This window comes from Leptosomus discolor, chromosome 2, assembly GCF_034619465.1.
Source record: "Leptosomus discolor isolate bLepDis1 chromosome 2, bLepDis1.hap2, whole genome shotgun sequence".
Lineage (NCBI taxonomy): Eukaryota > Metazoa > Chordata > Aves > Leptosomiformes > Leptosomidae > Leptosomus > Leptosomus discolor.
In genome coordinates this window covers 55,002,324-55,029,249 of record NC_141392.1, presented here as the reverse complement: position 1 = coordinate 55,029,249, position 26,926 = coordinate 55,002,324, and the positions used below count along the sequence as shown (strand labels likewise).

The following is a 26,926-nucleotide window of genomic DNA, read 5'->3' as shown; positions in this document are numbered from 1 at the left end:
CTCATGTTTTCAAGCAGATTATGCCAACATGACCAGGACACAGCCTGCAACTACCAGAAGACACAGCCACGGCATGTCCAAAACAATATTCTCCTGCATCTGCTCTCTTTATTTTGATTTCAAACATATTTTTTCCCAGTTGTTCAGTATTACTAGAAGCTTTAATACAAAAATCTGTATTACATTCTTGATGTCATTTCATAAAACTGAAGAGCTTTCTAATTTGTCAAAGATGTTCCTACCCTAGGAGCCACTAGATTTCCAGAATGTCAGTAGAAAACAACTAAGTTCATGCTAAAACCCAAGTGCAGACAAAATGCAGAAATTACTACAGGTTCAGAACTCTGAAGCAACAGAAAAAAAATTCTGAACTAAAATACGAGTAAAGCAAAAATGCTACAATTTCTGAAAAATCTTCAAAGCTTTATCTTGCTCCTGCAAATGTCTTCTCTCTCTTTTCTTCAACCTTGCTTGTGTGCTGCTGCCACCACACTTCCCATTATAAAATTTTTAAGTGCTTTTCACCAAAAACTGGAAGTGGTCAGTAAGTGTCAGGCTCTTCCCCTCCCTACGCTGTGACTAGAATAAAAAGAAAACAAGAAAAGTGACTCACCTTTGTTCTTCAGAGAAGCATCTTCTGTATTTATGGAATAAATCTCATATGAGCTATAAAACTAAAAACAAATTCCATTTTGTGCCTTCCATAATTTTTTTTTTTAACTCTCTTCCTAAACTGTGAGATGTTGCAAAACCAATGGTATTGCAACCGCCAAAGATGGTGTTAATTAAAAATAAGTTTGCTTTAAGCATTCATTTTGTCCCAAACTACCTAATGTGATCCCACAAGAATCACTTAGGACACTATCAGCTGAAATACACTTTCAATTCAGTATATTAACGTGTGTCATAATGTTCACAGAAAACATCACTAAACTCAGATGCCTACTTTGCCATGTCCTTGAAAAGATTTGTTACCAAGGGCCACGTTAACACTATTTTTCCATCTATTCGGGAATGCTTACGTTGGTACGTTAGACAAATTGTGCTCAAAACTACACCCAGTGATGAGGTCCACTATTCTGACCACAGGGTGCCCCACAGCCAGGTGAGGTCATGGACCCCAGGGCAGAGAGGCCAGGGACAGGTTCTGCCTGCCACTTTCCCAGCGAGGAAAGACTTTCCAGGAGCAAGGTGTCAGTGAAGGAGCAGACAAGCAGATTCTGTCTGCATGTAAGTGTTCCTGTCAAAAACCAATGTAAAACACTACTTTGTGCGCTTGGCAACAGCAGCACCCAAGTTTCTAAAAACAGAAAACAAGTTGCAATTATGTTGCCCTTGAAAATTACCAGGTTTTATGCCGAAAACAAAACATCATATGCTCCTGGGAAGAGTAAACCCTGCTCCCTCAGTAAATCAAAACTTTGTAACATGAACCCAGAAACAAGTTACCTCTTCAGAAATTAAGACAACCTACACAATTTTTTTCTTGCACGACAAATTATATTTGTGCTACTTCAAAAATGCCAGTGTTACACTCTCTAAAAAACCAGCACATTGGCGAAAACATAACAAACAGGAAATAAATGCTCTTTTGGCTTGGAGCAAATAAAGAGTTAAGCTTATTTTTGTGGAGTTCAAAAATAAGATACTGTATCCTGTGGCATCTGGAGTAAAACACGCAATGGAGACAAAACGCTGTCCATTCTCAGTAATAACGATCGGCATAATCTCGTATAAAAACTTGGAGTGACTTAAAGCAGTCATTGGAAGTCTGATTTTACAGCACTATTGAATTTGTATTCACTAGAAGATGGTTAGTCAAGAGTTTCTAGTTTATTCAAAGCCTTTCCATATAACAACCTCTAAGTACCTCTCAGTAAGCTACAGAGCGATATTTGGCACACCATGATGCACACAAAAACCTGCATGAATGCACACCTTTATACTTACACTGTATACTCACTGCTTTGTTTTTCTCTGATAGTGCAGCTTCCCTTATTGTAGTCACAACTTACTCTCGTTTCCAGTCTGCCACGTGCAGATTCATCTGCAGTCTTAACTGAAACGTGACACACACTATTTGCTCCTTAACAAAGGGGTCACACTTCCCGCAATGCAGGATCGCATCAAGTAGAAATATTTTATTAGGCCACCACCACTATTCCTAGATGATACTCCTCATAATCCAGGTGAACCAGGTATAAGGCCTTTTCAGCCAACACATGCTCACCAAGTAGCTTCAGAGATGTTGATTGCACAATACTGGATCTACAATCCCTATCTGACAAACACGGACTGTCACAGGAATGGATACGAAACACTAGAAGCACAAAGGTAAGAAAAACCAGGATGAAGCTACTCTTAAAACCAACGTATCATTATTTATTTTTTTTTAGTTGAGAAATCTTTAACCCACAGATCACCTAGAAAAGCTTACTTACATATGTAAAACTACCCCAAAATATATAATTCTAGCCTGAAACCAAACACCAGAGGAACCGAGGTGGGTGCTGCTGCCTTTGAGCTCTGTTGTGTTTCAGAGCGCAGCTGTTCCCTCTCTCAGTTCTGTTTGTACATTAGCTGGCAGCTACAGGTGGCTGCATTTTTCTGAGAGAGAGAGAATGATTTGATGCAAGTCCAACAGTAAGCAGTGGTTATTTGTTCTCTCTAGATCATAGGGTTTTCTTAACTGTTAGTAGTAAATGCCAGCATATAACTACCTTCTATCTCAAAATTTATAGACCATATTGATACTCACTTTCAGAAAGCCAGATTCAAATGCACATCCACATACTTTAAGAGAAAAGTAAAAGAGATATTCACAAATTCCTGTAATTTCAAACATTCCTCCTTGAAGCTTAAAACACTGGTAACTTTCTGAAATATCATCTGATTACTGGTTGTTTCTAGATGCTTGTAAAAGTGGCGCAGAGAATCACACACTGACAGAAATAAGGGTAAACCACAAGTAATTTCTCATTCCCCCCTATAGCTATAAATGGTTCCTTCTTTGTAAATTCTTATCTATCTAAATCAAAGTTTGTATTTCATGAAGTTTACTTTGTATTTAATAATAATGAACACCATCTCCTATACTTGTTTCCTCTTTCTGGTCTCAAACATTCTTTTTAAGATATCTGTGCTTGATTTTTAGTGTTGGTTTCTGATAGATATTGTTTCTACAACCTTGCTCTGATTATCTAGATTCTTAACTTCAGAACTTCTCCTTTTAGTTAGTAAGGAAATCACAATCCAACTGGGGCACAACTTCAAAAAAAAAAAAAAAATTAATCTCCTTCATGTAAGAACAAGAAATCACATAATCGTTTTTCCAAATAGTAAAACTGAGTTACAGTGTAAGATACTGTATGTATTAAGGAGACAAATTTTAATTTCCAGTGCAACTTCAGAAGAAGTTCTTTATGCAATTGCTTGCACTCCTGCCTTTCCAAAAAAGGTGGACTGGAAGTGCAAACACAGTGGATGAAGGAATGCTGGCTGCCAGTGTATCATAAAGTTGCTGTCTCACAAAGGGCTGAGAAACCACTCTTACCCAAAGGTTACTTAAGGGAAATTTCCCATTCCTTGCAACATCATGCACAGTTCCACAGGGCAACAAAGTGCAGCTTTGTAAAAATGACATACAAGTCTACCATAACAAAGCAGGATTGAATATTCACTTTACTATATGAATGCTTATCTGTATTCCCAACTCTCTCTATTGACACTGTTTTACTTCTCAGAGCAGAGAATCATCAGCTTTAAGTGACCACTGGGCAGTGGTGCAGTACCGCAGTCGCCCTTCCCTCTTTAAGAAGATCCTCTTGCCTGGCTCATGCTCGCAGTCCAGGTGCTAGCATCCACTGACAACATCATCGAGTCCAGTTTACATCAAAGAATCAGCTGAAGTGACAACAAAACAGCAGAAAAGCTTTTAATTTCTTTCTTAAACAAGCCAACCCACCACACCAAAGGAAACAGATCTTTTGCACGGACCGCAACTAACACAGCACGTCTCCGCTCCAGAGCAACAAAGCGTTTGCCAATTTTAAGGGACAATTGCACAGGCCTGTTACCTGAGAATTGCTGCCCTCTTGTTTTATCTACTGGAGTAATTAAAATTATAACAGAAAGGTACCCTTCCACGAAGGTCACAAGTCATCTTTTAAGTATTTAATCCTTTTTCTTTTCCTTTGTTTTCTAGTTTTGGGGTTTTGTTGTTTGTTTGTTTTTTTTTTCAGAAGTGTCCTTCACCTCTCACCCAATGGTGGTTCAGTAGCAGACTCCATGTTAAAGGCTAAGTCCCTGTTAGCTGGTTTGTCCTTTTCCTGCTACTCAGAAGTTCAGAGTTTTAGGCACTCAGTAGGCAAGCCAGTGGGGAGAAAGACAGAGAGCAAAGCCTTTTTAAAAGAGGAAAGTGGTATCTGTTTAAATGGAGAACATCACAAGAAAGACTTCTACAGTCTATTTAAGACATTTGAGGAAAAGGAAGTGGGCAAAAAAGAAAAATCAATTAAATTCAATTATACATCTCAATTCTATCATTTGAATTATTCAAATGAATTCCTTGTCAACTGGCAACATCACTGCGTTTGTTGAATCTCTGCAAAGATATCAAAGCCTGCCCTGATGAAACAGCATCAATCCTTTCAGTCTTGAACCTTTAAAGGTTTCCTTTAAAACTTCCTCAGATTCTCTTCGACAGTTAACTAGATCTAGTTAACACACACAATTACAGGAGGACTGTAGGAAAAGGGATGCAAAAGTACTCAAATTGCTCTTCCTTCACTCCAGGAAACAGAAAGAGTGCTGCAAAAAACCGAGAGGAATTCCTTCAGATAGGAATGCTTACCAGTGCCAAATACGAATGTCATGCATGTGAAGGAAAATCTCAGAATATTACTGCTCATCTAAGTAAATAAATGAACACAATGGCAATTCTGCTCTCAAGCCACATGTAATTTTAAGCTAAGCTTGCTATAATTTTTTAAAAATTAAACCGTAATGGAAAAAATTCTTTGTTTTCTTTTGTCTCCTTAAACTTCAAGACTCCCCATCCTTGGCACAGCCACCTGAATTAGATCCAACTTGCCAGAAGTATCAATTTCATTGAAACAAATTTGTTTCAGTATTTTTCACTTGAAAGAATTAATCCATGCCTTTGCAAGACAGAATCACACTGGAGTCAGAGAAACAAAAACAAGCAGGCTAGATTCTGTCTGACTTTAGCTAGGAGACTGAAGCATCTTATCTCTTTTGAAGTTAATACATCCTAGAGGCACAATGGATTTACTGTACTACTTCCCTGTTCTAAGAAATTGCTCTCCTACTGATGCGAGAGGAAAAACATACAAACTAAGCAGGGAAAAAAGTGATCATGCTAAAAGTGGTAAATGATAACTGGAATCGCTAAGGAGCATTCCCTTCCCAGTACGATCATATACATCCTCACTTGGATTTCACACTCAGACACACACATTATCTAAGACTTTTTCGAAAAAACTTATTTTTGTAGAATACGTACAGAAGTAATCAAACAGTACTTCTAAATGTTTTCAGCTACAGTAAATTGTAGGTTTAAAGTTACTTAATTTTGATTCCTAGGCTCAAGTTCAACTGGGTATTTAACTACGTGTAGAACGTACACCCAAGTTTATTACCAAAGTCACTACTTCTTTTTCCTCTTCAATCACTCACTATGTCCTTCTTTGAGAAGGACACAATGCAAGATGACAGGTAGATTTCACACAGCTACTACAAGAAATCTATGCAAGGAACACCATGATCATGAGAAGTTTGCAGCAGCATATTCCACCTTCCAGCTTAAAACAATGAGTAAGATTCAAAGTGTCTCAAGTTTAGCTAGCAGTCAAGTAGTCTGCCCTTCCCTTAGCAACACAGAAATTACATTCTTCCATGTTCAATTAATCAATTCCTAGAAAATAGTTTTCCAGAGTCCTGAAAAAAAATGCAAGTCTTAGAAGTGATTAATTAATTTGACATGCAATTTTGACATATCAATCTCCTTTAGGCTGAGACAAATACTAGGACTCAAGCTCTGTTCCTAGACCTGCCACTAATTAGCAACGTCTACCACGTCCGTCTTCCTTAATGCTCACATACATTTGAGTCTAAACAGTTCCACATGAAGTACAGTGCCACAAACAGTGAAAACTGGCTAATGGACTGGACTCTCTTCTCACAGTGTTCAAAGTCTTAATTTTACAAAATCCCATCTACAGCAAGAAATAAAAAGTAATATGATGAATGCTTTTTCTATGACCTTTCATTGCCTAGCATGAGAGAGGAAGCATTTTCTCCATACTTCAGGCTAAAGCAGGCTTTTCACTCCTGCTCCTAATCAAGTTTCTGAAAGGACACAGCACACACCATTAGATTCCAGGAGACCCACGGTGCAGCAGGGTGCAAAGGCACCTCAGCAGAGACTCTTGTCCGCTCTGGCCACCCCTGGCTCTGGCAAGGGTGCTCAGAGATGGGGATCTGAGTATCTCAGAGCAACCTGTGCCAGTGTTCAATCACCCTCACATATAAAAGTATTTTCTTATGTTTAAATGGAATTTCCTGTATTTCAGTCTGTGCCCACTGCCTCTTGTCCCATCACTGGGTATTATTGGGAAGAACCTGTCTCCATCTTCTGTACTTCCCCCACAAGGTATTTGTACACATCAGTAAGACCTTCTCCAAGCTGAACAGCCCCAGCTCTCTCAGCCCCTCCTCATACAACACATGCTTCAGTCCCATGGTCATCTTAGTGGCCCTACACTGGACTGGGTCCACTAAGCTCATACCTTGCACTTGCTGAAGCTGCACTTTTTCCCATCACCCAGGTCATTAATGAAGATGCATTAATGAACTGTGCTGGCCCCAGCAGTGATCACGGGATACACCACTAGTGACTGTCTCCGTCTGGACTTTGTTGGAAGAGTCCGGACCCTGCTGATCACAACCCTTTGAGCCTGACAGTTCATCCAGTTGCCAGCCAGCCTCACTGTCCAAACTTCATCAGTTTGTCTATCAGGCTACCAGGGGACACAAGACTCAGACGCTTTGCCAATGCTGAGACAAACAACATCTGCTGCTCTTCCCTCATCTCACTACAGAAAGCCATCAGGCTGGTCAGGCATGATTTCTTCTTCATAAATTCATGCTGACTATTCCAAATCACCTTCTTGTCCTTCGTACATTTGGAAACGGTTTGCAGGATTCTTTGCTCCATCACAGGGATTAAGGTGAGGCTGACTGGCTGTTCTTGCCTTTCTTAAAGATAGGATTGACTTTTGCTTCTTCCAGTCCTCGGGAACCTCCCCCAATCACCACAACCTTTCAAAAGACAACCAAGAGTGGCCTTGCGGTGACACTGGCCACCTCCCTCAGCACTCATGGGTACATCACATAAGGCCCCATAGACTCCTCCATGTCCAGTTTGTTTCAGTGTTCCCTAACCTGATCTTCCACATCTGAGGGCAAGTCATGCTTGCCTGGGATTCCTGAAGGTAAATTGGACCAGCAGAGGCCAAAGTGAAGATGGCTTTAAGTACCTCAGCCTCTTCTGTCCCCATTCAGTAGCAGGCCCTCATTTTCCCTGCTTTTCCATTTGCTGCTGATATGCCTGTAGAAGCCCTTCTTGTTCCCCTTCACATCCTTCACTAGATCCAAGTGCAGGTGGGCTTTGGCTTTCCTAACCCCATCCCCGCAGGCTTGAAAGTTTCTCCGTACCTCTCCTAGGAAGAATTCAATGCAGATCTTAACAGAAAGTCAGAATTGAGTTCACATGCAGTAACTTAAAAAAATATTTAAGAAATTTGAAGCATAAAGCAACTTTTTACAGGAGCAAGACACACTCATTGCTGTCTAAGCTCCTGAATTCCAAGACAGCACCCAGACAAACCAAAGTTACTTTCAACTGCGCCTCAAACCAAACCTTACTAACCACTTCAATCCTTGCTTAATACCAGCTATCTATTACCACAGATGTAGGAGATACATCATCAAACATTTCTCACCTGAACCTCAAGGACAAAGAAGAACCAACGGTAAGTGGTTTAGTTCTTTACATCCATCCCTTATTGATTTTCACCACAGAGGGAGGACAAATGCTGACAAGTAGCAAGGCAAAGAAGAAAGCCCAGGTTTAAACAATGTATTACACATGCTTCAGCTTCATGTTGTGAATGAACAGCGGCATCCTTTTCATGTAGATTAACTGTGTGTAACCTAGAATATGATTTCTATTTTCATACATATATTCACACACATGTGTTATTGATCTTGTTTTTTCCAGAAGCAGATTATGTCTGTCTTCTATTATGGAAAAAGTCCTGTAATCCAGTATCTAAGCTTCACACCACCTCTACACTCAAAAACACACAGGAAAAAAACTACTACTGAAGAAACAAATCTAGCAGACCTTCCTCCTAAAAAAGAAAATACGGCCCTACAAACTGAACTCCAAATAAAACAAACTGAAGATAGAGTTACATAAATAAAATAATATTAAATAATGAAATGTAAATTCTAAGAAATTTCAATATATGCCAGTATAATAAACCTACTTTGGTCACACACTCTGGGTTATTTCTAGTTAAAGAAAATAAATATCAGGCCCTACTGAACCGTAATTCTCAGCAGGAACCTAACTTTTGTGTCACAGACAGACTGAAACTGTTGAGACTCACATAAGAACCATTAATGCAAACTCTGACTTTTTAGTTGCCTAATACAAACTTTCCCAATTTTAAGCTTTTCTTTGCTGGATTTTTAAGCTGGTAAAGCAATATTTTATTTTATTTTTTTTCGCCAAAGAAATTGCAATGCATTCAAAAGCATACAAAAGAACATTTCACAAGTTCATACTTTCTATAAACTGTTCTTTGTGGTTCACAAAGAAGTACAGCTGCAGGAGTCAGAACACATTAAGTCTCACATTAGTGCTAACATCACTTTATTATAAGTGTCCAAAAAAACACAGTGAAGGAAAGAAAAAGAATGCTTACAATTTTCCTCTTCCATGCTTTTCCCTCCAACCTTCATTCCCAGTTGAGTGAGAGCATTTGCCAAACTAAGCTGGGACCAGCACGGTATTATAAGCTGGTCATATCTGTGTGACATGATCAAATGGAATACACAGGTTTGTACTAAAAAATCCTCCTAGTCATGTGGCACCAAGAACTAAAAGTCCTCGATTCTGCAACCCACATATCATTCCCTGCACCAGTGTGCCACTAAAGTAAATAAAAGGGATTTACTGAAAGTAAGACAGATGCCTGGCCAGTTAGCAGGGACCCAGCATACAGTCAGAGAGCAAGAGTGTAAACAGTCTAGAACAGAAGCAAAGCATGGGTGTTTGGAGAAAGAGAGTGTAAACCATACTTACGATGTTATTCATAGAGTATGAGCAAAGAAATATTTTTAACCAGGGCCATATTATGGGTGAATGTCTAAATCTGTAATTTTTAACTCGGACTTAACTATGTATTGAATCACTGGGGGGTTTCTTATTTTCTTTGATGTTGACCTTATTCACAAAGGAATAGTCTGAGACCACCACATTTATTTGTTACAGAAATGAGATTTCAAGCTTGAATAAGGATACAGAGTACTCTGCCTGAAAATAGAAAATTTTCATACTTTGTGAGCCAGAACGTATTCATGCTGCAAGAGCGAAGAGCTGGAGCATAAGCCATTTGATGGATCTGCCTTAAAGTTTCGTAATTATTTTGTGCTCATGACACAGGAACGATTCTGTTAGAATGAGAGAACAAGTTCTCTGGTCATTTTCCTCATACAATGCAAACGTTACCTCAGAATTAAGGAAATCTGTGGGTGTAAAATTTTAGCCAAAAATAGCCAGAGGCTCTAACAGATGGATAATAATTGCACGAGCTTCTCATCAACTCCCTCATGTTACAAGCTCCTTTGTATTAAAAATATTTCTGCCTTCAGAATAAATAATTTAAGGAAACATTTCTGAAGCTGACTATATAGCTTTTAAGCTGTGTCAGCTACATAATGCAGCTGTTTTAACATCTACCCGTGCCACAAGTACAACTTTTTCCACCCACAATAGAGGCTTTGGTGAGCAAATTCCAGAGAGGTGTTGAAGACAGTTGCAGAAAGGAGCAAGAAATACTTTGCAGTGGGAATAGACTCCTTAACATGCCGTTTATCACTTATCTGTTCCCCCAGTACTATTCCTGTCCCTCGCAGGCTCATTTTAAGCAGAATACATTAAAAAGTACGCTGTTCTAGCTTAAATCAGGAAAGTTTTACCCAGCAACCTGTCCTTCTCTCACCCCACTTTTTCCTCTCCAGCTATCACTCCCTCCCACACACTTCCCTGTCATGTCGAGAGTCCTGAGCCCAACGTAGAGCTCTGCAGTAGCACGCTTCCCTGCTGATGGGAACAAGGCAAGGAAAGACTCTAAAATGTTGCCGCTTGCAGACAAGAAAATGTGAGTTTCCATATCTATGCTGGATGGAGGCTCTGCTGGGTAAAAGCTGCTCCACAGTTTGGTAGACCTGGTTTCACACTTCCCTGAACCATCCTGTGCTTCAGAAGCTCCATCAGAAAAACAACTTCACTGCTTCTCAGGAACATTGTGCAGATATGAACCCCACAGATTGTACAAACTCAAACCACCCCAGCTAGGAGAGGCAGGTAAGTGCTGAGATAAGGGCAAGTAGCACAGTCCCATGTTGCTGAGCATCAGTGTTTTGTCAGACACACTCATGTTTCCAGGCAAACCCCTGCCTTTCTAAGTGTGCAGGGAATCACAGCCCTATTCTTGATACTGCTATTGATTAACCAAATGACACCAAGCAAGGCATGTGGCCCCTCTGTGCCTTTTAAATAAATTTTTAAAAGTGTCAATATTTACCTTCCTCTTTAACATGCCAGATGGAAACTGCTGTATGAGGATAAAAACCAGAAAGTTGTACTTTCCTGTCAGTAGTGACAGAGAGAGAAGAGGAAGTGAGGAGGACACTTAGCAGCTTTTTTTGCAGAAGATGGAAATATTTATTTGTCTATTAACACCTAAGCAAGAAATTCCAAGCTTGCTTTTTTTTGGGGGGGTGGGGGGGTGGGGTGGGGTAAGGTATAAATTTATCACTGATACAATAGCTCCAAACAAATACCTCTAACTATGGAGCAGGGTAGTACAACGAAATCCACTATACAGGTACAGCTCTTACATCAGGGAAAGTTGGGTCCATGCCCCCCACAACCTTTATAACACTCTGTAACATCTTCCTGAATCTCACTTCCCTCTTGAACTAAGCACGGAAAGCACATATAGAATCACAGAATCATTAGGCTGGAATAGACCTCCAAGATCACCAAGTCCACCCGTTGACCTAACACCACCATGTCCACTAAACCATGTCCCAAAGTGCCATATCTACACGTTTTTTTGAACACCTCCAGGGATGGCAACTCCGCCACTTCCCTGGGCACCCAATTCCAAACAGTTGACTGCTGTTTCAGTAAAGAAATTTTTCGTAATGTCCAATCTAACACCATCCCCACCCCACCCCCCCCGCCCGGTGCAACCAAGCCCAGAACCACAACACACAGAAAGGGGGAGAGAAGTGCACCAGTCCATTGAGATCCCCACGAGATAAAGACCATTGGATCCTCCAATGCCACTATACGCTCCCATGCTGGCCTGACATGCTGTATCCTTGAGCCACCGGAGTGAAGAGGAGAGTGAGTGCCAGCAACGGTATCACAACAACTTACACAATGAACTTACTGCATGTGGCTCACTGAGCACCTCACCACAGTAATAAGATCCAGTTACTGTCAACCTCAGCTGTATTTGAGCTGAGGTCAGAAGGTGGAAGACACTACATGCTATTTAAAAATCTTTCAGTTTCTAACATTCATAACCAAAATGTTCCAGGGGAAAGAAACTGAAGCTGTCAGCTGTTTCCATATAGCATAGTGAAAAAAAAAAAAAAAAAAAAAAAGAGATGACTGCTGAGCTATAACAAATCCCAGAGCTTTGACAAAATTTGCCTCATTGATTAGATGAGACAATATCAGATCTAAAACTAGAGAGGGCAAAATGCAACAGGCTTAATAGACTAGGACTGTTTATCAGAAAATTAAATAACTCACACTGAATTTGACTGACTCTCCAGAAAAACATTCTTGATTGGATTAAATTGATTAGTTTTGCTCATTATTAGTAAGGCAATGTAGAGAGCTTGCAGTTAGAGAAAGCAGCAGTTATTACTTCAGCATTCATTTAATCACACTTCTGAGAATGGCTATTTCACATGAAAGAGTGGTAATATTACCCAGTTCTTAACATGATCTTCCATCAGCTCAAAAGTGATTTAAGAAACAAATCTGCAACAGAAAGGCAATATGCAAGTACGTGGTATTTGGATTCCTCTTTCCCTCTTACATGTGCTGAAAAAGACCTTCTAAGAAGCCCCTACTTTGCGAAGGGCTTCCGTTGCACATTCTCAAATCATGTTCCCTTGTTCAGAACATGGGGCCACACCTGGAATACGGTCCAGTTCTGGGTTCCTCAGTACGAGACACACGGATGCACTGGAGAGAGGACCTCTGTCACTGGGCCACAAAGATGACGAAGGGACTGGAGCACCTTATGTATGAGGAAAGGCTGAGAGAGCTGGGACTGTTCAGCCTGGAGATGAAAAGGCTCATAGGGATCCTACTGATGTATATAAATACCTGAAGGGAGAAGGCAGCAGAGCCAGACTCTTTTCAGTGGCGCCCAGTAACAGCGCCAGAGGCAATGGGCACAAACTGAAACACAGGAGGTTCCCTCTGAATGTCAGGAAACACTTTTTTATTGCGAGGGTGACCAAGCGCTGGCACAGGATGCCCAGAGAGGCTGTGAAGCCTCCATCCTTGGAGATATTCAAAAGCCACCCAGACATGGTCCTGGGCAACCAGCCCTAAGTGGCCCTCCTTGAGCATGGGAGGTTGGACCAGATGACCTCCAGAGGTCCCTTCCAAGCTCAACCATTTTGTGATTCTGTGAGGTTGGCTGAAAATCATTCAGTTCCGTCAGAAAACTAAATTTGTTGCAAAATACTCCACAATCAGGGTAGGCGTTTCTACAGCAGCTACTGCTTGATTTTCATAAAACATCAAACTTCTCTTTCCTCCCAAATTGTCCCTGGTTTCAACATTTCCTCTACCAGTAAGTGGCAACACATCCTCAGACTGCAGCTAACTCTCAGTCTCTCCTGCCTCCATGTCTGTTCCTAACGGTAAACAATACGTTTGCTACTATTCGCTTACATACACAGCTATCTCTATTTGCCTGTTGCACAGATGCAGCGACGATCAAAATGACACAACTGGAAAAAAACAACCCACACAACAAAATGCAACCTCCCCTCAAAAAACTCAACCAACCACAGGTAGTAAGGTTTAGGCCCTGCTATTTTGTTATTCATCCCGATTTACTTATTGGGGTATCTCCTAACAGGCAACACAAAAGAAATCTGTACGTTTGTATGAGGAGTTCTCCCAGGAAAGAACAATCAGCTGCAGATATGAAAGGAACTGAGAAGTCAGCAATTTCACAGCCTCTGCCTTACAATATCTGCTGCAACATTTCAGATTATATCAAAGCTGTTGTCACACACCCTTTTCATGGAACTGCAAGACTTAAGAAGAAACAAACATGACATCAAATCCACCCATCAAGCAGGGACAGATAGCCCCTGCTATCAGTGCTATTTTTCCAGTGCTTTATGTAATGTTTATTTTTAGGCATCCTAAGCACTCAAGTTTCAATGACCCACTGACATGAAGTGACCTATCCATCTAAAAGTCTTGCTAGTGTAACTTCCAAGCTCCTCTCTCCCCTCTTCCTCCTCCTCCTTCTCCTCCTCTTTGGAAGCCTTCCACCGGTTGCCAACCAATGTTTCTAAGAATAAATACCATGACAACCCAGATTCTTCCCACCAAACTTCAAGTATTTCTCCATGCACAAGTCAGGGGCTCTGCTATCATATAGACACAGGTAGCCCGAGTTGCTCTTTGGAGATACCTCTGCCTCTCCCTGCTGCCTTCAGAGGGAACCTCTGAAAGGAGGAGTCAGGGCCTTACAGACAAGCCATACACAGTCTAAATCTCATGTAACTTTTTCTGATTGTCAAGACAACTGTCTGTCCCTTCTTCCCTGCAGTTCTCTCCCACTTAAAAACCTCTTCTTGGAACTGTACTGTCCAATCTGAATGTAATTTCTACCTGTAATCTCATTGAACTTGTACAGAACAGGTCTACCAAAATACCAGCTCCAAGATCTTTCTGTGTATTTCAAGCTACCTCACTGGCATTTTTCCTTACCTTTTAAGAATGCAAAGGCATGGGCTACTCGTGGGATACTTCTTCTGAGATCCCACTTAACTTCTGATTTTCAACGCATAGATCCAAATGGCTCCTCCAGACGTAGGTCAGACAAAAGTGGTAAGTGTATTTGCTTTATAATGCAAGCCACTGAGGAGAGAGAACCTGGCTGAAGGAAGCTGGACCACCAGCAAGACATGATTTGGAAACCACCAGCTGCTAAACATGGCCTGATGTTGTACAGGAAGAGGTTAACAAGAGGACTGGGCAACTACCTGTAAATACAAGAGCAGTGGAAGGAAAAGGATGTGCACACATCTTGGAAGGCAATAAGAAAACAGCGGAGAGAAAGTGATACCAAAGAAAAAGACATTGGTACTGTATTTAATTCCTTTCTGATACAAAAAAAAAAAAAAAGAAAGAAAACAAAGTGGTCATACTTAATGCTATCTGCTGCTAATTACTACAAGATAAAACCATAATAACCCTAATCAATTACTGTAGGCATTCACAAAATTACTGTGCCATCTGAAATTGAAGCTGAAATTGGTACATTGTGAAACAATTCTCAAACTTTCTGAAACAACATCATAAGGCTTCATTTCTTCTCACATCTCCCCATCTGCCCCAACCCCTTCAGGACATCATGTCCATTTCAACACAAGTCACTGCCATGGAGCAAAAGTGCACAACCTCATATTCTGAATACACTCTAAAAAAAATAATAAATCTGTTCAGAAAAACAATGCAAGTTCTAACGTGCACAAGAATTCCCAAACAAAGTTTAGGAGATCTTACAAGGTAAGAACACACAGAACTGGAATTTAGATTTCAAGTGCAAGCCTTGAATTCTGGGCTGAAACATTGCATAAAAATCTTTCAGATTATCATAGTTTCCTCCAAAGTAACCTGCCATTCTGCTCAAAAGCCAAGCAAAAACAGAGACTTCGCAATAATCCCTAGTAGTAACTCACAAAAGCTATGAAACATTCACTTATTTGTTACAAATTTGTCATATGCATTTTAGAAACTTATTAAGTTTCTTGTTAAGCTACAAGGACAGTTGTAAGATGCACCTCCTCCTCCCCAAGTGTCCAGGACGTTTCAAATCGAAAATGAAAATGGAAATAATAAGTCAAATCCCCTTGACTAGCAGCTTTCAATCCAGCCACTGGCAGCTCATCTCACAGATTTGTCACTTGCTACCAGTTTGCTGACTTTGTACAAGTACAATGTTATTATGTTGGTATCCTCTCTCTGGGGAAGATATGTTAAACTGAACCAACCATCCACTTGGCCAGTAGAGGTTTTTAAAATAAACATTCTCAGGAGTGCTAAAACATACTATTTATGTATATATAGAGATGCACTGCACCTTTATTCAAACTGCCATGGGCTCCATGATCTCCATCCCAGCCTCCTGATGACTTCTACCCTGAATCATTAAGTGTGATAAGCAGCAAGCTTTGGCAAACATCCAAATGTCTGTTTCTAAAGAATTAGTACTCAGAAACCATAATAAAAACCTAATCATTGTGCTTCCATGCTTACAAACAAAGCCAAACATCTATTTTCCACATAAGAGGGTCTGCTTCCCTCAGCACAGGTCTAAAGAGCAAGACAGTAAAATAAATTTTAGTCAAATAATTGCTCTCCACTTCCTATCCACCCCTCCAGTGTCCAAACATCCTCTAACCCAGATTCTAAAACAAAGAAATACAAATGCCTCATTATATAAACATAAGTTACGTTTGAAAAATCTACTTGCCTGTACACCAGTAATGATGGGGAAACTTTACTTGGTGAGAAGTGACGTGTCATCATTTTCCACAGCTTTCACTTGAAAGCTAAAAAAATAATAACAAAAAATCCCACAAGCTTTTAGCTTATGCTTTTGAGCCACTGCTGCACCGATCAGCCTAAGTCTTACAGGCAAGCACCTCCACTGCCCAGGGAAAGGCAGCAGCAGGATACTTAAGCCTGGTGTTACGTTTTAAGTTAATGGCAACAGGCTACAGATGACCAACATCTCTGAAGAACGCTGATCCTACCTGCATCATATGTCTATCACAAATTGTAATGACCTGGATGAGGTGTTCTCCCCTCACTGGTAAGACAGGACATCCAGACAAATAGCTGAGAGTGATATGAACCTTGCAGCAAGATCCAAAGAGGAACCTAATTCTCATCAATTTCAAAAGGACTCTCGTCCCTTTCTCACCCCCATGGTAAGAATGAGCAGCCTCTAGACCCTTGCAAGCCCTCGCTCCAAAACTTACTGCTCCAAAAGCACAACAGCACAGACAGGGGGCAGGGGGACCTCCCCCATCCACCCAGCTCTTCAGGAAAGACAATCCAATTAGAAAGGGCTGCAAAGGCATCCTTAAAAATTATCTGCCCTGAATAATAACATGGCAGTTTATTTTGGTGTGTCCATACACACTCACACAAGCACACAGAGTGGCTGTTCACCCCCTTGGCTGTTCTCATACCAGCGGAAGCACACAGGGCTTCCTTTCACAGCGCTGCAATTTAAAACTGCACTCACAGGGGGTCAGCAGCAGGTGCAAAGTCACAACTTCCAAAAAGAAAAAACCCCACCCAACCTAGAAACAGACTTTTTTTGTCCAGTCCAAGATGAAAACAAACTCTTACATCTCACCTGCAAACTTGTCTTTGCACAGAGGGACAGCTACGAGACCAAAATAACCAGCAGTGATGATCTTGAATGGGAGCCAGAAGCTAACAATGTGCAAGTACTTTCACACGAGTTTAAGTCAACAACCCAGAAAGAAGTACTCTCTTAGGTGCCCAAAAACACACTCAAGCAATTCCAGTAATTCCAGTTTCTTGCTAGACACAAAAGACATTAGAAAACCTCTCTTGTTATTAATATATGAATTTAAATGATCAGAAAAAAGAGGATGGGGGAGAAAGAATCTATTACCAGCTGGAAACAGCGGGTAGAAGAGAATACTGGAAAAAGATGACATTTGAAAAATAAATGTGTTTTGCTTTTTATCCCATTGTATTTACTGTTTCAAGCTTTTGTGTCACAACAGTCCTAGGATCTTATTTGACTTATTTTCACCTACAACCATTTTACAGAGTGTTCCCACCAAAAATCACATCAAAATCAAGTCCCTCCAGTATACCTTCAACATATGTTCTACAAATTTAGACAATATAGACCTATACTTCAATAACAAATGAAAAACTTTCACTTACCATCACTGCTGATTTTGACATGCGCTACTGATTTCAAAACAGTTTTATCAGGAATCAGTGCAGTAGAGCTAGCACAGATGTTAATCTCAGATCCTTCACTAGAGTTAATGAAAAAAAATAAAAATAGACAGCCTTTATTTTCCCCACAGAGCATTAAGTATCAAAGCTTTTGTATGAGTTACTTTTGCTATAGAGTCCCCCTTTCTGGCAGCCTTCAATGACTATCGTTCTTTGTCAAACCCTAAGCAAAAGCAATCTTCCTCCCTCTTAATTTCACATGAAAATACGAGAACCACTGCATCAACCACTTTTTTCTTCCCATGACAGCCACAATTCATTTTGGCTGAGTATTCTCTGATAGAGCACAAAGTGCTTGCCATTCACTTTGAGTGAGCAAAGCTTCAAGAAACTGTATTGTTACTTTCATTTTTGCAAATCAAGTCTAAGCAGCACCACTGGAAACAAGAAATAAGTGACCTGGTTACATTCTTCTGGACACGAAGTCTTCTATATGAGGATACACATAAAAAATTATGCCCTTTGATGAGACTCTGGGAACCAACTATAGCAATAACTCCTGAAGTAAAACTACACAGTGTCTGTTAATGAACACTGGCAATACCCTTGAAGGAAAAGTAGCTGGACCACTGACTGTCTCAGCCTACACAAGAACTCCCTTGTAACATTCCCTACCTGCCTTATCTCTGTGACATGGCCAAAATCCCTCTATGACAAAAGGATTTACCATAAGTATCTTTTTCCTTGAAGTATTTCTATGACCACTATCACTGTAGTATCTGATAATATCATATTATATTACACATTTATCTTCAAAATGTTCTTTGGACAAAAGGGGATTAAATGTAGGCAGAATTAACACACAACTTGTTCAATGGGACATGAAGTCTGTCAGAGCAGGGAACTGAAGCATCCTTCATCTCCCGAAGCCCAAGTGGAACACCCCATTTAACCAGTAGAATAGTACTCTCCCAAGTGTATATATCACACTGTCACCCACACTGTTATATAACCTGAAAGTGAACCAAAACCAAACACATTTTGGAAAAAGCCATAGTAATATTCCCTCTCATCAGGAACTGAATTAATGCTTTAAATCCCTTGTCAACAAAGTGGACAATATGAAACTGAAAAATGTACACAGCTGCATATAAGCAATACTCAATTCCCAGACTAGAGTCTGATTTTGAAAGCTGAATCTCAATAAATGCTGTCCAATTTTCAAATATATTTAGAGTATCATCACAACACATTCACACAATCTTAAACAAGTTTTGCTATGAGTTCACTGTACACAGTGTTGTATGGCCAGAAAGGACAATGTACTCCAGCGACCACTTCATCTTTCTCAAAGGAAAATGCTCGAGTTGGTCATAAAAGGAGGTACATTCTGGTTCTCCATAGAGTATTCCCTGACATCATCATGCATTAGGTAGAGCTTTGTCAATCTTACAATCAGACAAGCTGTTAGTGGTGAGCAAGTCATGCAGCCTTTTAACAAAAGCTTCTTGGAGATGAGACATATCTTTTGACTTCCAAAAAAGCTCACTTATAACTTCAGAACTTAGCAAATAAGTGGAAGTCCAAAAATATTTTATCTAAAAGATAATATATACCACATTCACAATAGCAAATGAGGAAGTCCAAAGAGAACAGAAAAGCTAATTAAGGTAGCCACAGCTACAGGCTTGTCATTTTGGTTCAGACTACTTTTTCAAGGCTTTAGGAAGCAGCATCTAAACTGACCTTTCAGTTCCTTACAATGTTAATGAATTTTAAAATGTAACAAATTCCAAGTGCAATGAAATTAAACAATCCACTGAAAAGCCACAAAAAAAATCAAAACGCTTTAAATCACGGAAGAGCTCTTTTCAGAACACTAAACGTTCTTGAAAACAGTAAGAAAAGAATTGTCACTGAGAACATAACCAAGGCCTTGTTAAAAACATATTCATTTCAGAAACAGGCATTGTGTCATCATAAAGTAAACCTCATCCTTAGAGCTGACTGTCTTGCCTTCACTGTGTTTCTCCTACTCACACACCTGAAGGGCCTTCAAAACTGTAAATGTGTGCAAACCAGAACTGGATGAAACAACCCTTTTTAGCCATTAAAAAAAAAAAAAAAAAAAAAAAAAAAAAAAGAAAGAGTATGCTGTCTACCTATAATGAAACATACTAGGTGCTTTTACTGTTTATAAAAGCTTGCCCTGAAGAATTCTGTACTTTCCATCATTTTAGATACAAATGCAGTACTACCAGAATAAAAAACCCAAACCAACCCACATCCACACCCCACCCCACCTCCCCCCCCACTGTTGTCCCTTGCCCCTTCTACAGTTTAGGAATAAAATTTGTATACAAAACACTTTTACTGTTCACTTCGGAAAGTCAGTTTTTCTTTTTTGTCCCTCTCAACATGTTAACAGGAAAAAGCCAGACATTTCAGAAGAAAAAAAAAAAAAACACCCCAAAACATCCTACTGAAATAAAGGCAATTCACACTACCTCAATTAAAAAAAAAATATTTCACTTCGTGTTTAGTTTTAGATACTTCGAAGACTCTTGTTACAACCTCCCCAAATACTCATATTTCTCTCTGCTTCTTCTATTTGACAAAATTATGGTTATATTGCCCCATGTGTCCAAAATAAACATAACTGTTGTTGTGACAACTTTAAGCCTGCCAAGCACATCTGGCCAAATACCTGAGAGCTTCCAGTGGCACGATGAGTGAGAGTAGGGAGCAATTAAGAGATTGTTTGAAGAACACAACTGGCCACTTAAGTCTTTTGTCTTGCATAGGAAGCCACAGTAGAGGCAACTTCCACATGCAATCAGTATACTTGTTGGCAGGCTCCTACGGAGTTCAACAGGGGAAGTCCTTTAATTGATCCCAACAACAAACTTGCACTGAAAATACTGAAGATCAAAAGATTTTTTTTTTTTAATTGGCCATTAGAGGGTTGCTACCAGCCCTTGGAAATACTCATTTCTGTATTTTGAAGCATGTAGATATCACAAGCTAAAGCAGGGAAGAATAAAGCAATGCAAAACCACCGCAGTTGCAGGGGAACGGAGTCCCCAGCGCATTCCCCAAAAGCCACAGGGCTGTCCAAGATTTACGATTTCTGCCTTACTCATCTAAGGGAAGACTCTTCTCACTTCCTCCCACTGCTGGAATTGGTTTTTGATTAGCGGGCCAGGATTACCTTGGCAGAGTCAACAAGCAAGACCTCATTTGTGCAAATCCCAATACTCTAGTTTATTACTGGAAAGCCTGGCAGTTTTTAAACTTCGGTTTTTAGAGCTCAGATGGTCCAGGACTGGTACGCAGCCTCATACAGCAAATTTAAGCCTACTGGCAACAGATGTGCTTTTAAGTATCATTCACAGATTCTTTAGAAATAACACACTAATGTCCATGCCCCCACCGATTACATGCTGAAAACCAGGGCTCTAGAGCCATCCTGATGGGATGACTACAATGCAAAACTTGAGCTGTGTTACCGTGAACCACAGCCAGAACAGACAGCAGAAACCATCAACTTTCCACAGACCTTTCTGTCCTCTTAACTATTACAAGGTTGAAGTCAGAATGGGATAAACAACAAAGCACAGCTTCATTGTCTACTACTCTACCCTCATTTGCGCCACATGATTCTGGCAGAGTTTTATAAAAGAGAAGAGATGGTGATGCAAAGTGGAAACACTGAATATAGCTGCCTTCTTCCCTACAAACTGCCATAAAGTTTTTCCAAGATTCTCCCCCATCAGTATAGCAATCAAACCAAATATGGACAAGACACCAAAGAAGCTGGTCCATGATAAAAAAAATTTACTAATAGTCTGAATATTTTGGAAACACACTCACACCCCTCCACCAGCAAAGGAAAGTTCATAGAACTAGCAAAACTTGACACTTAATTCCCTTGAAAATAAACTCGTACCTTCTCCTCCACAATGTATGATAGAGGCCTAAGAACAAAATGAAAGTTTTTCAACCCCAGTGTTTCCACTCGGCCTTGATTTTCTTTTATGCACACACCTGCCTGATGCAGGTGTGATTTCTATCCTTATCACTATTGAAGTTTTGTGTTGTTACTCAGGAACATCCTTTCAAGTTCTGAGGTAAAAAACATCCAAGCATTCCCTCCAGAGTAACATAACTAACCATAAGCAACACACTGAAACTCGCAATGCAAACAAAAAACCCAGAGCCAGACACGATGACCCGTCCCCACACTGTGAAGGCTGCAAAGTAGTTAAACAGAGAAATCAATTTTCCCTTTAGGCTAGTCCTTCTTGGTTCTTGTAGATTTAAATGCAGTAAGGGCAACTGCAAAATTCACACACTGCAAACGCAGTTTGCAAAACAACTGCTCATTTTTGTTTGGCTATTTAAATTTTAACACCATAAATTGTGGGTTGGAAGGACTGGAAGGAAAATGTTGCTTGTATACTGGATCCGTGGCTTCAGGGGAATTTAATTCTTTTAATGTCATGAGACTTGACTAGTCCAACTGCTGTATAAAACACACATGTACACATGTAGGGCTTTGGTAGTTAGCAGGACTGGATGACCAATACCTATTCCTCCAAATTCTGTTAGTTCCCTGGAAGACAACAAGACTACCAGTTACAAAAAAAATTGTTCATAATTTGCAAACTTACCCAGTTGGATACCTCAAAGAGTATGCACCACTCTTGCAAAACCTACACTCACTACAAAAAAAAAATAAATCTTTAGCAATGTCATCCACATGGATCAACTTTGACCAGCCAGGTGAAACTGTACACCAAGGAAGTGTAAAATAGCTTTAGAAAATAGCATGCAAACAGGCACCTTAGCATGCGAAGTATGTTCCACTTCCCCGCAGAGGCAGCAGCACAGCTTGGTACTCCAGCCACAAGGATTCTGCTTCCCTCTCAGCCACTGGCCTTCTGCAGGATGTTAGACAAGTCCTTGTCTCCTCAACATCCCAGGTGACCCAGGCAGAGAGAGAAAATTCCTATGCTACTTGATATAACAAGTGCTGAAGTTCATTAACAGATACATCTTAATAGATCTGTCTACCTTCTCCTGAGAGAATCCAACACTTCAAAAAAACCCCAAACCATTTTCAAATAAGACTGCACTCCTTCCCCAGAGGCTCATCACGTTCAGACATACATAATAAAGGCTTTTCTACACTTGCTGAGCACCTCACAAAAATTATCATGACCTGTTCACCAAGACACAGTGGTTTCCAAGCCTTTCATCTGCAGGCCTCAGAAGATTTTCCAGCGGAGAGACAACTACCGGCTAGAGCGGTTAGGGTAGGAGATCCTAGTTTTATTTTGTGGCTCACTCAAAAGCAGTCAGAAGGCCACAAATTGCGAAGCTACGCAACAGTCTATTCCCACACAAGCCAAGCAATGCTGATCTTTGATGAAGATTAAGATTTTTAAAACTGACATCAACTTTCCTCTGAAAACCAGAGATCTGTGCTTGATCCCATTAAAAAGTCAATCAATTGTAATCTGCTTCTACCTTGGTGGAAAACTTCTCTGTTTCCTCTTCAGTGGAGGAATTTCTTCCTAATTGTAACATTAAAGGAAGAAAAAAAATATCTTTAAATGTCAAGCCAAAAAGGCAATACTCTGTTGCGCTTGGGAAGTAATATTTAAAGTGTTTCTTCTGCGCCTGTCTTCCCTTGAGTTTTCACTAATTTTTTTTCTCCAGTTACAGTAGAATCACAGAATAACACAGACTATTGTTCACCTGACCCTACTCCCCCACAAGACAGGGACAAATTGACTTGGGTTGCCCAGGCCTTGTCCAGCTGAGTTATGAATATCTGCACGGGCATCCCAACCTCCCCGGGTAGCTTGTTCCCATGTCTGACCACCATCATGTTGAAAATTTTTTTCCTAATATCCCACCGCAATTTCCCTTGTTGCAACTTGTGTCTGTTGCCTCTTGTCCTACTGCCATACACCTCCCAGAAAAGCCTGGCTGTGTCCTCTCCATACCCTCTTACAAGTTAACTGAAGACATGGGACAGTTTTCTCCTAAAGAAAAGCAACGCACACAGACAAAGCTGTATTCCCAACATGTTTATAAAATATGTACATAGAGATATGGATTTTCAGCTTCAGTATTTCTGAAATACAAGTACTTTATTTTTGTTTCCAACCAACCACTGTCTCTTATGGATTGCCTTTCTGCAGTGCGTACCACCAAAGCCTTACCTTCACAGACAAGTAACATAGAGTAGCTAATGTGGTAGAAACTCACACCACAAATTATTCTGTAGTAATCCTCCCACATGGAGAAAGCCTTAGTGTTTGTTCCCTATTTGAACTAGTCCTGCCAGTCTGACATACTTACGTGACTTCACGATACGTTGTTTTTCCACAACTTCTCCATTAAGCGGGGAAGCGACATTTAGTGATGTGGACACTGAGCACAAAGAAAAACCACGTGCAAACTTGTGGTCAACATGAGGATGAGTACCACAGGTCACAGCGTGGGGTTTGTACCTGCTTCGCCGGGCACCTCCTTCGGGGTCGCACAGGCTGTGGCAAAGCACCAGAGCGAGCTCAAGCGTTCGAGTGCTGCTGCTGTGACCCTGCTAGCACACCTTTCCCTCCAGAAGCAAACCAGCTGCACACGGATGGATGCTCGGTTCACAAAGCATATGCGTTTGGGTTTTCTGTTTTGTTTGTGGTTTGGTTTTGTTTGGGTTTTTTTGTTGTTGTTCCTTCCTTTATTATTTTTTAACAACATTATCTTCTGCCACGAGCCATTTGCAATCCCGCTCCTGCCCCACCGGGCACGGCACACGCCCTGCGCGCACCTGAGCGGGCCAGGAGGCGCTGACAGGACCGCTACGGCCCAGCTCCCGGGGGCAGCCAGCGCTGCCCCCCCTCCCCTCCGCCGCCCTCCCCTCGCCTCCCCGCCGCCTCATACCCGACCTGACGGCCAGGGGCAGCCGCCTGACCGCGCTGCGCGACGGCCACCGGGCAGACAAAGAGCCGCCCCCGGCCACAGAGCTGCCTCGGGTCCGAGGAAGGGTCTCAAGGGGACCGCACCTTTCGCCAAAACTAACTTCCGAGAGGGCGAACCCCCCGCGCCCTGCTCCCAGCGCGCCGTCGGCCCTTCCCACCTCGGTGTCAGACCTCGCCGCGTCCCGCCTGCCCACCCCTCCCGGGCAGCCCCAGCCTCCCGTCGCCCGGGAACCCGCGGCCGCCCCCCCATCCCCCGCCACCGCCCCCGACGCCGGAGGGAGGCTCCAGCCCAGCCGCCACGGGGGGCGAGGAGAAGCCGCAACAAGTCCCCGCCGCCGCCAGCCGCCCTTACCCAGATAGTGCCGCAGGTCCAGCAGAAAGTGCGGGGGCCCCCCATTGAGCTGGTAGAAGAGGGAGCCCAGGCAGAAGAGCAGCAGGGCGGCCATGCAGAAGCCGTAGTCGCGCAGCGAGAGGAAGGGCAGCAGCGAGAGGGGCCGCCGCCTCTTCCAGCCCCCGCCCTGGCCCGGGCCCGGGCCCGGGCCCCCTCCCGCCGCCGCGGGGGGCCGGGGCGCCGGGCAGTCCCCGCCGCCGTGCTGCTGCTTCTTCTTCATCCTCCCCTTCGCCGCCGCCGGGTCACGCAGCCCGCCGCAGAAAGCGCATCCTCCATCCGCCTGCTCGGCTTCAGCTGCCCGCGGCGGGGAAAGTTCCCGGGAGCTCAGGGGACCCGTCCCGTCCTCATCGCCTGCTGCCCCCGGCCCCGCGGCAGGCGAGAGTCCCCGGCGCGGCGGCGGCTGCTGCTGCTGCTGCTGCTGGAGCGCCGCTAAGGGGAGGAGAAGGAGGTGGTCACCATCCCGCTCCCTGGGGCTCCTCTCCTCCTCCTCCTCCTCCTCCGCCGCCGCCGCCGCCGCTCTCGCTCCCTCTCTCCGCTCGGCCTCTCGCTCCGGTGTCAAGTTACAGCCAGCGCTCCGCCGCCGACCGCCTGCAACTCGCGGCCGACTTCTGCGCGCCGCCCGCCCACCCCGGCCCGCCCTGGCCTCCGGTCGCCGCGACGCCACCGCTGCCTCCGCGAGAGCGACCCCTGCGGGCGCCGCCGCCCCACCGGCCTGCCTGCCGCGGGGCACGCCCCGGCCGACCGAACCCACCTGCCCCGGCCCGCCCCTGCCGCCGGGGGCCGCCCCTCGGGGCCGTGGGGCTGCGCGGGCAGCCGGGCCGGTACGCGTGTGGGGCAGGGGCTGCCACGGGGCTTCTCGCTGTCCCCGGCCGCAGGGGTCTGCCCTCGCAGCCGGCTCGCGGGGAGCGGCGGTCGGGCCTGACCTGCCCTAAACACCACCACGGCCCCCTGCCCGCAGCTCTCCCGCCGGGGCAGGCCTCAGACAGCCCTCCGGGGCCTGGACGAGGGGTCTGATCTCACCAGGGCCCCAGTGGCCCACAGCCACTACGTTAGGACTGTCATCTTCCCTTACAGTGACGGCAGCAGTAAAAAGGTTTAAGGTTACGGTGATTTAGGCAAGTCTAACGCAGCGTTAAGGTCCGGCACCTTTATAGTCGTGTAACATCCTTTGTGAGGGAAGCGAGGGATCACTCTTGTCTCTGTGGCTTTGCTGGGATGATTAAAGCAGGGCTGTTTTCTACCAGGGACAAGGCTTTAGACAAGCATGGAAATTACAAAATTAAGATTGCTCATGCAACCTTAATTTGACCCCCTTTTACATATGGCTTATGATACAGCCTCTAATTACTTGATCATGCTATTTTTCCTGGAGAACCGCTTCCCACCGTGCATAGGGTGAAAGGCGTTCACTTGGCGCTGAGCTGTTTAATAGCTTCATCCTCTTTATACAACATATGTCCCCAATATGTCCTGATGGCTTATTGGAGCTATTCTTGTCCTTGGGCATTGTCTGAAGTAGAAATACATTTCATTCCCCCATGCGGCTGCATCACCAATGTAGCAGTGGAGGGAGGAGGGCTTGGGGTGGTACTGCCAGTTCACCCTCTTGTTTTATGGACCTGGCTGGAAGGGGAGGCTTCCCCAAGACCCTGCTCATGGGATCACACGAGACTCTTCATTTCCAAGCAACAGCAAGTCCTATCCACTGTGGTTTGGGAGAAAATCAGGAAATCATGACCCAAATGCAACTCGCCAGGTCAGAAATTAAAAAACAATCACCCTTTTCCTTTTTCGGCTTAAAAAAAAATGCATCCTGAGTTAGGGGGCCTGACTCACAATCTTTACGCACTTGCAGCTGGAAATTTTGCTCAGGAGACTGCATTCTTGCCACTTAGCTGAAAGGCTTGGGTAAGTGCCTGAATCTTACCTACACTGCTG

At 42.8% G+C, this 26,926-nt stretch overlaps 1 protein-coding gene across 1 annotated transcript in view; it reads right to left on the bottom strand.

The window, feature by feature from the left end:
• Nucleotides 1-25,208, bottom strand: part of UST (uronyl 2-sulfotransferase) — a 169,080-nt gene extending 143,872 nt beyond the window's left edge. Inside the window, exon 1 of the mRNA XM_086461093.1 lies at nucleotides 24,950-25,208. Coding sequence (XP_086317219.1) covers nucleotides 24,950-25,208 — 259 coding nt within the window. The remainder of the gene's footprint in view (nucleotides 1-24,949) is intronic.
• Between the last annotated feature and the right edge of the window lie 1,718 nt (nucleotides 25,209-26,926).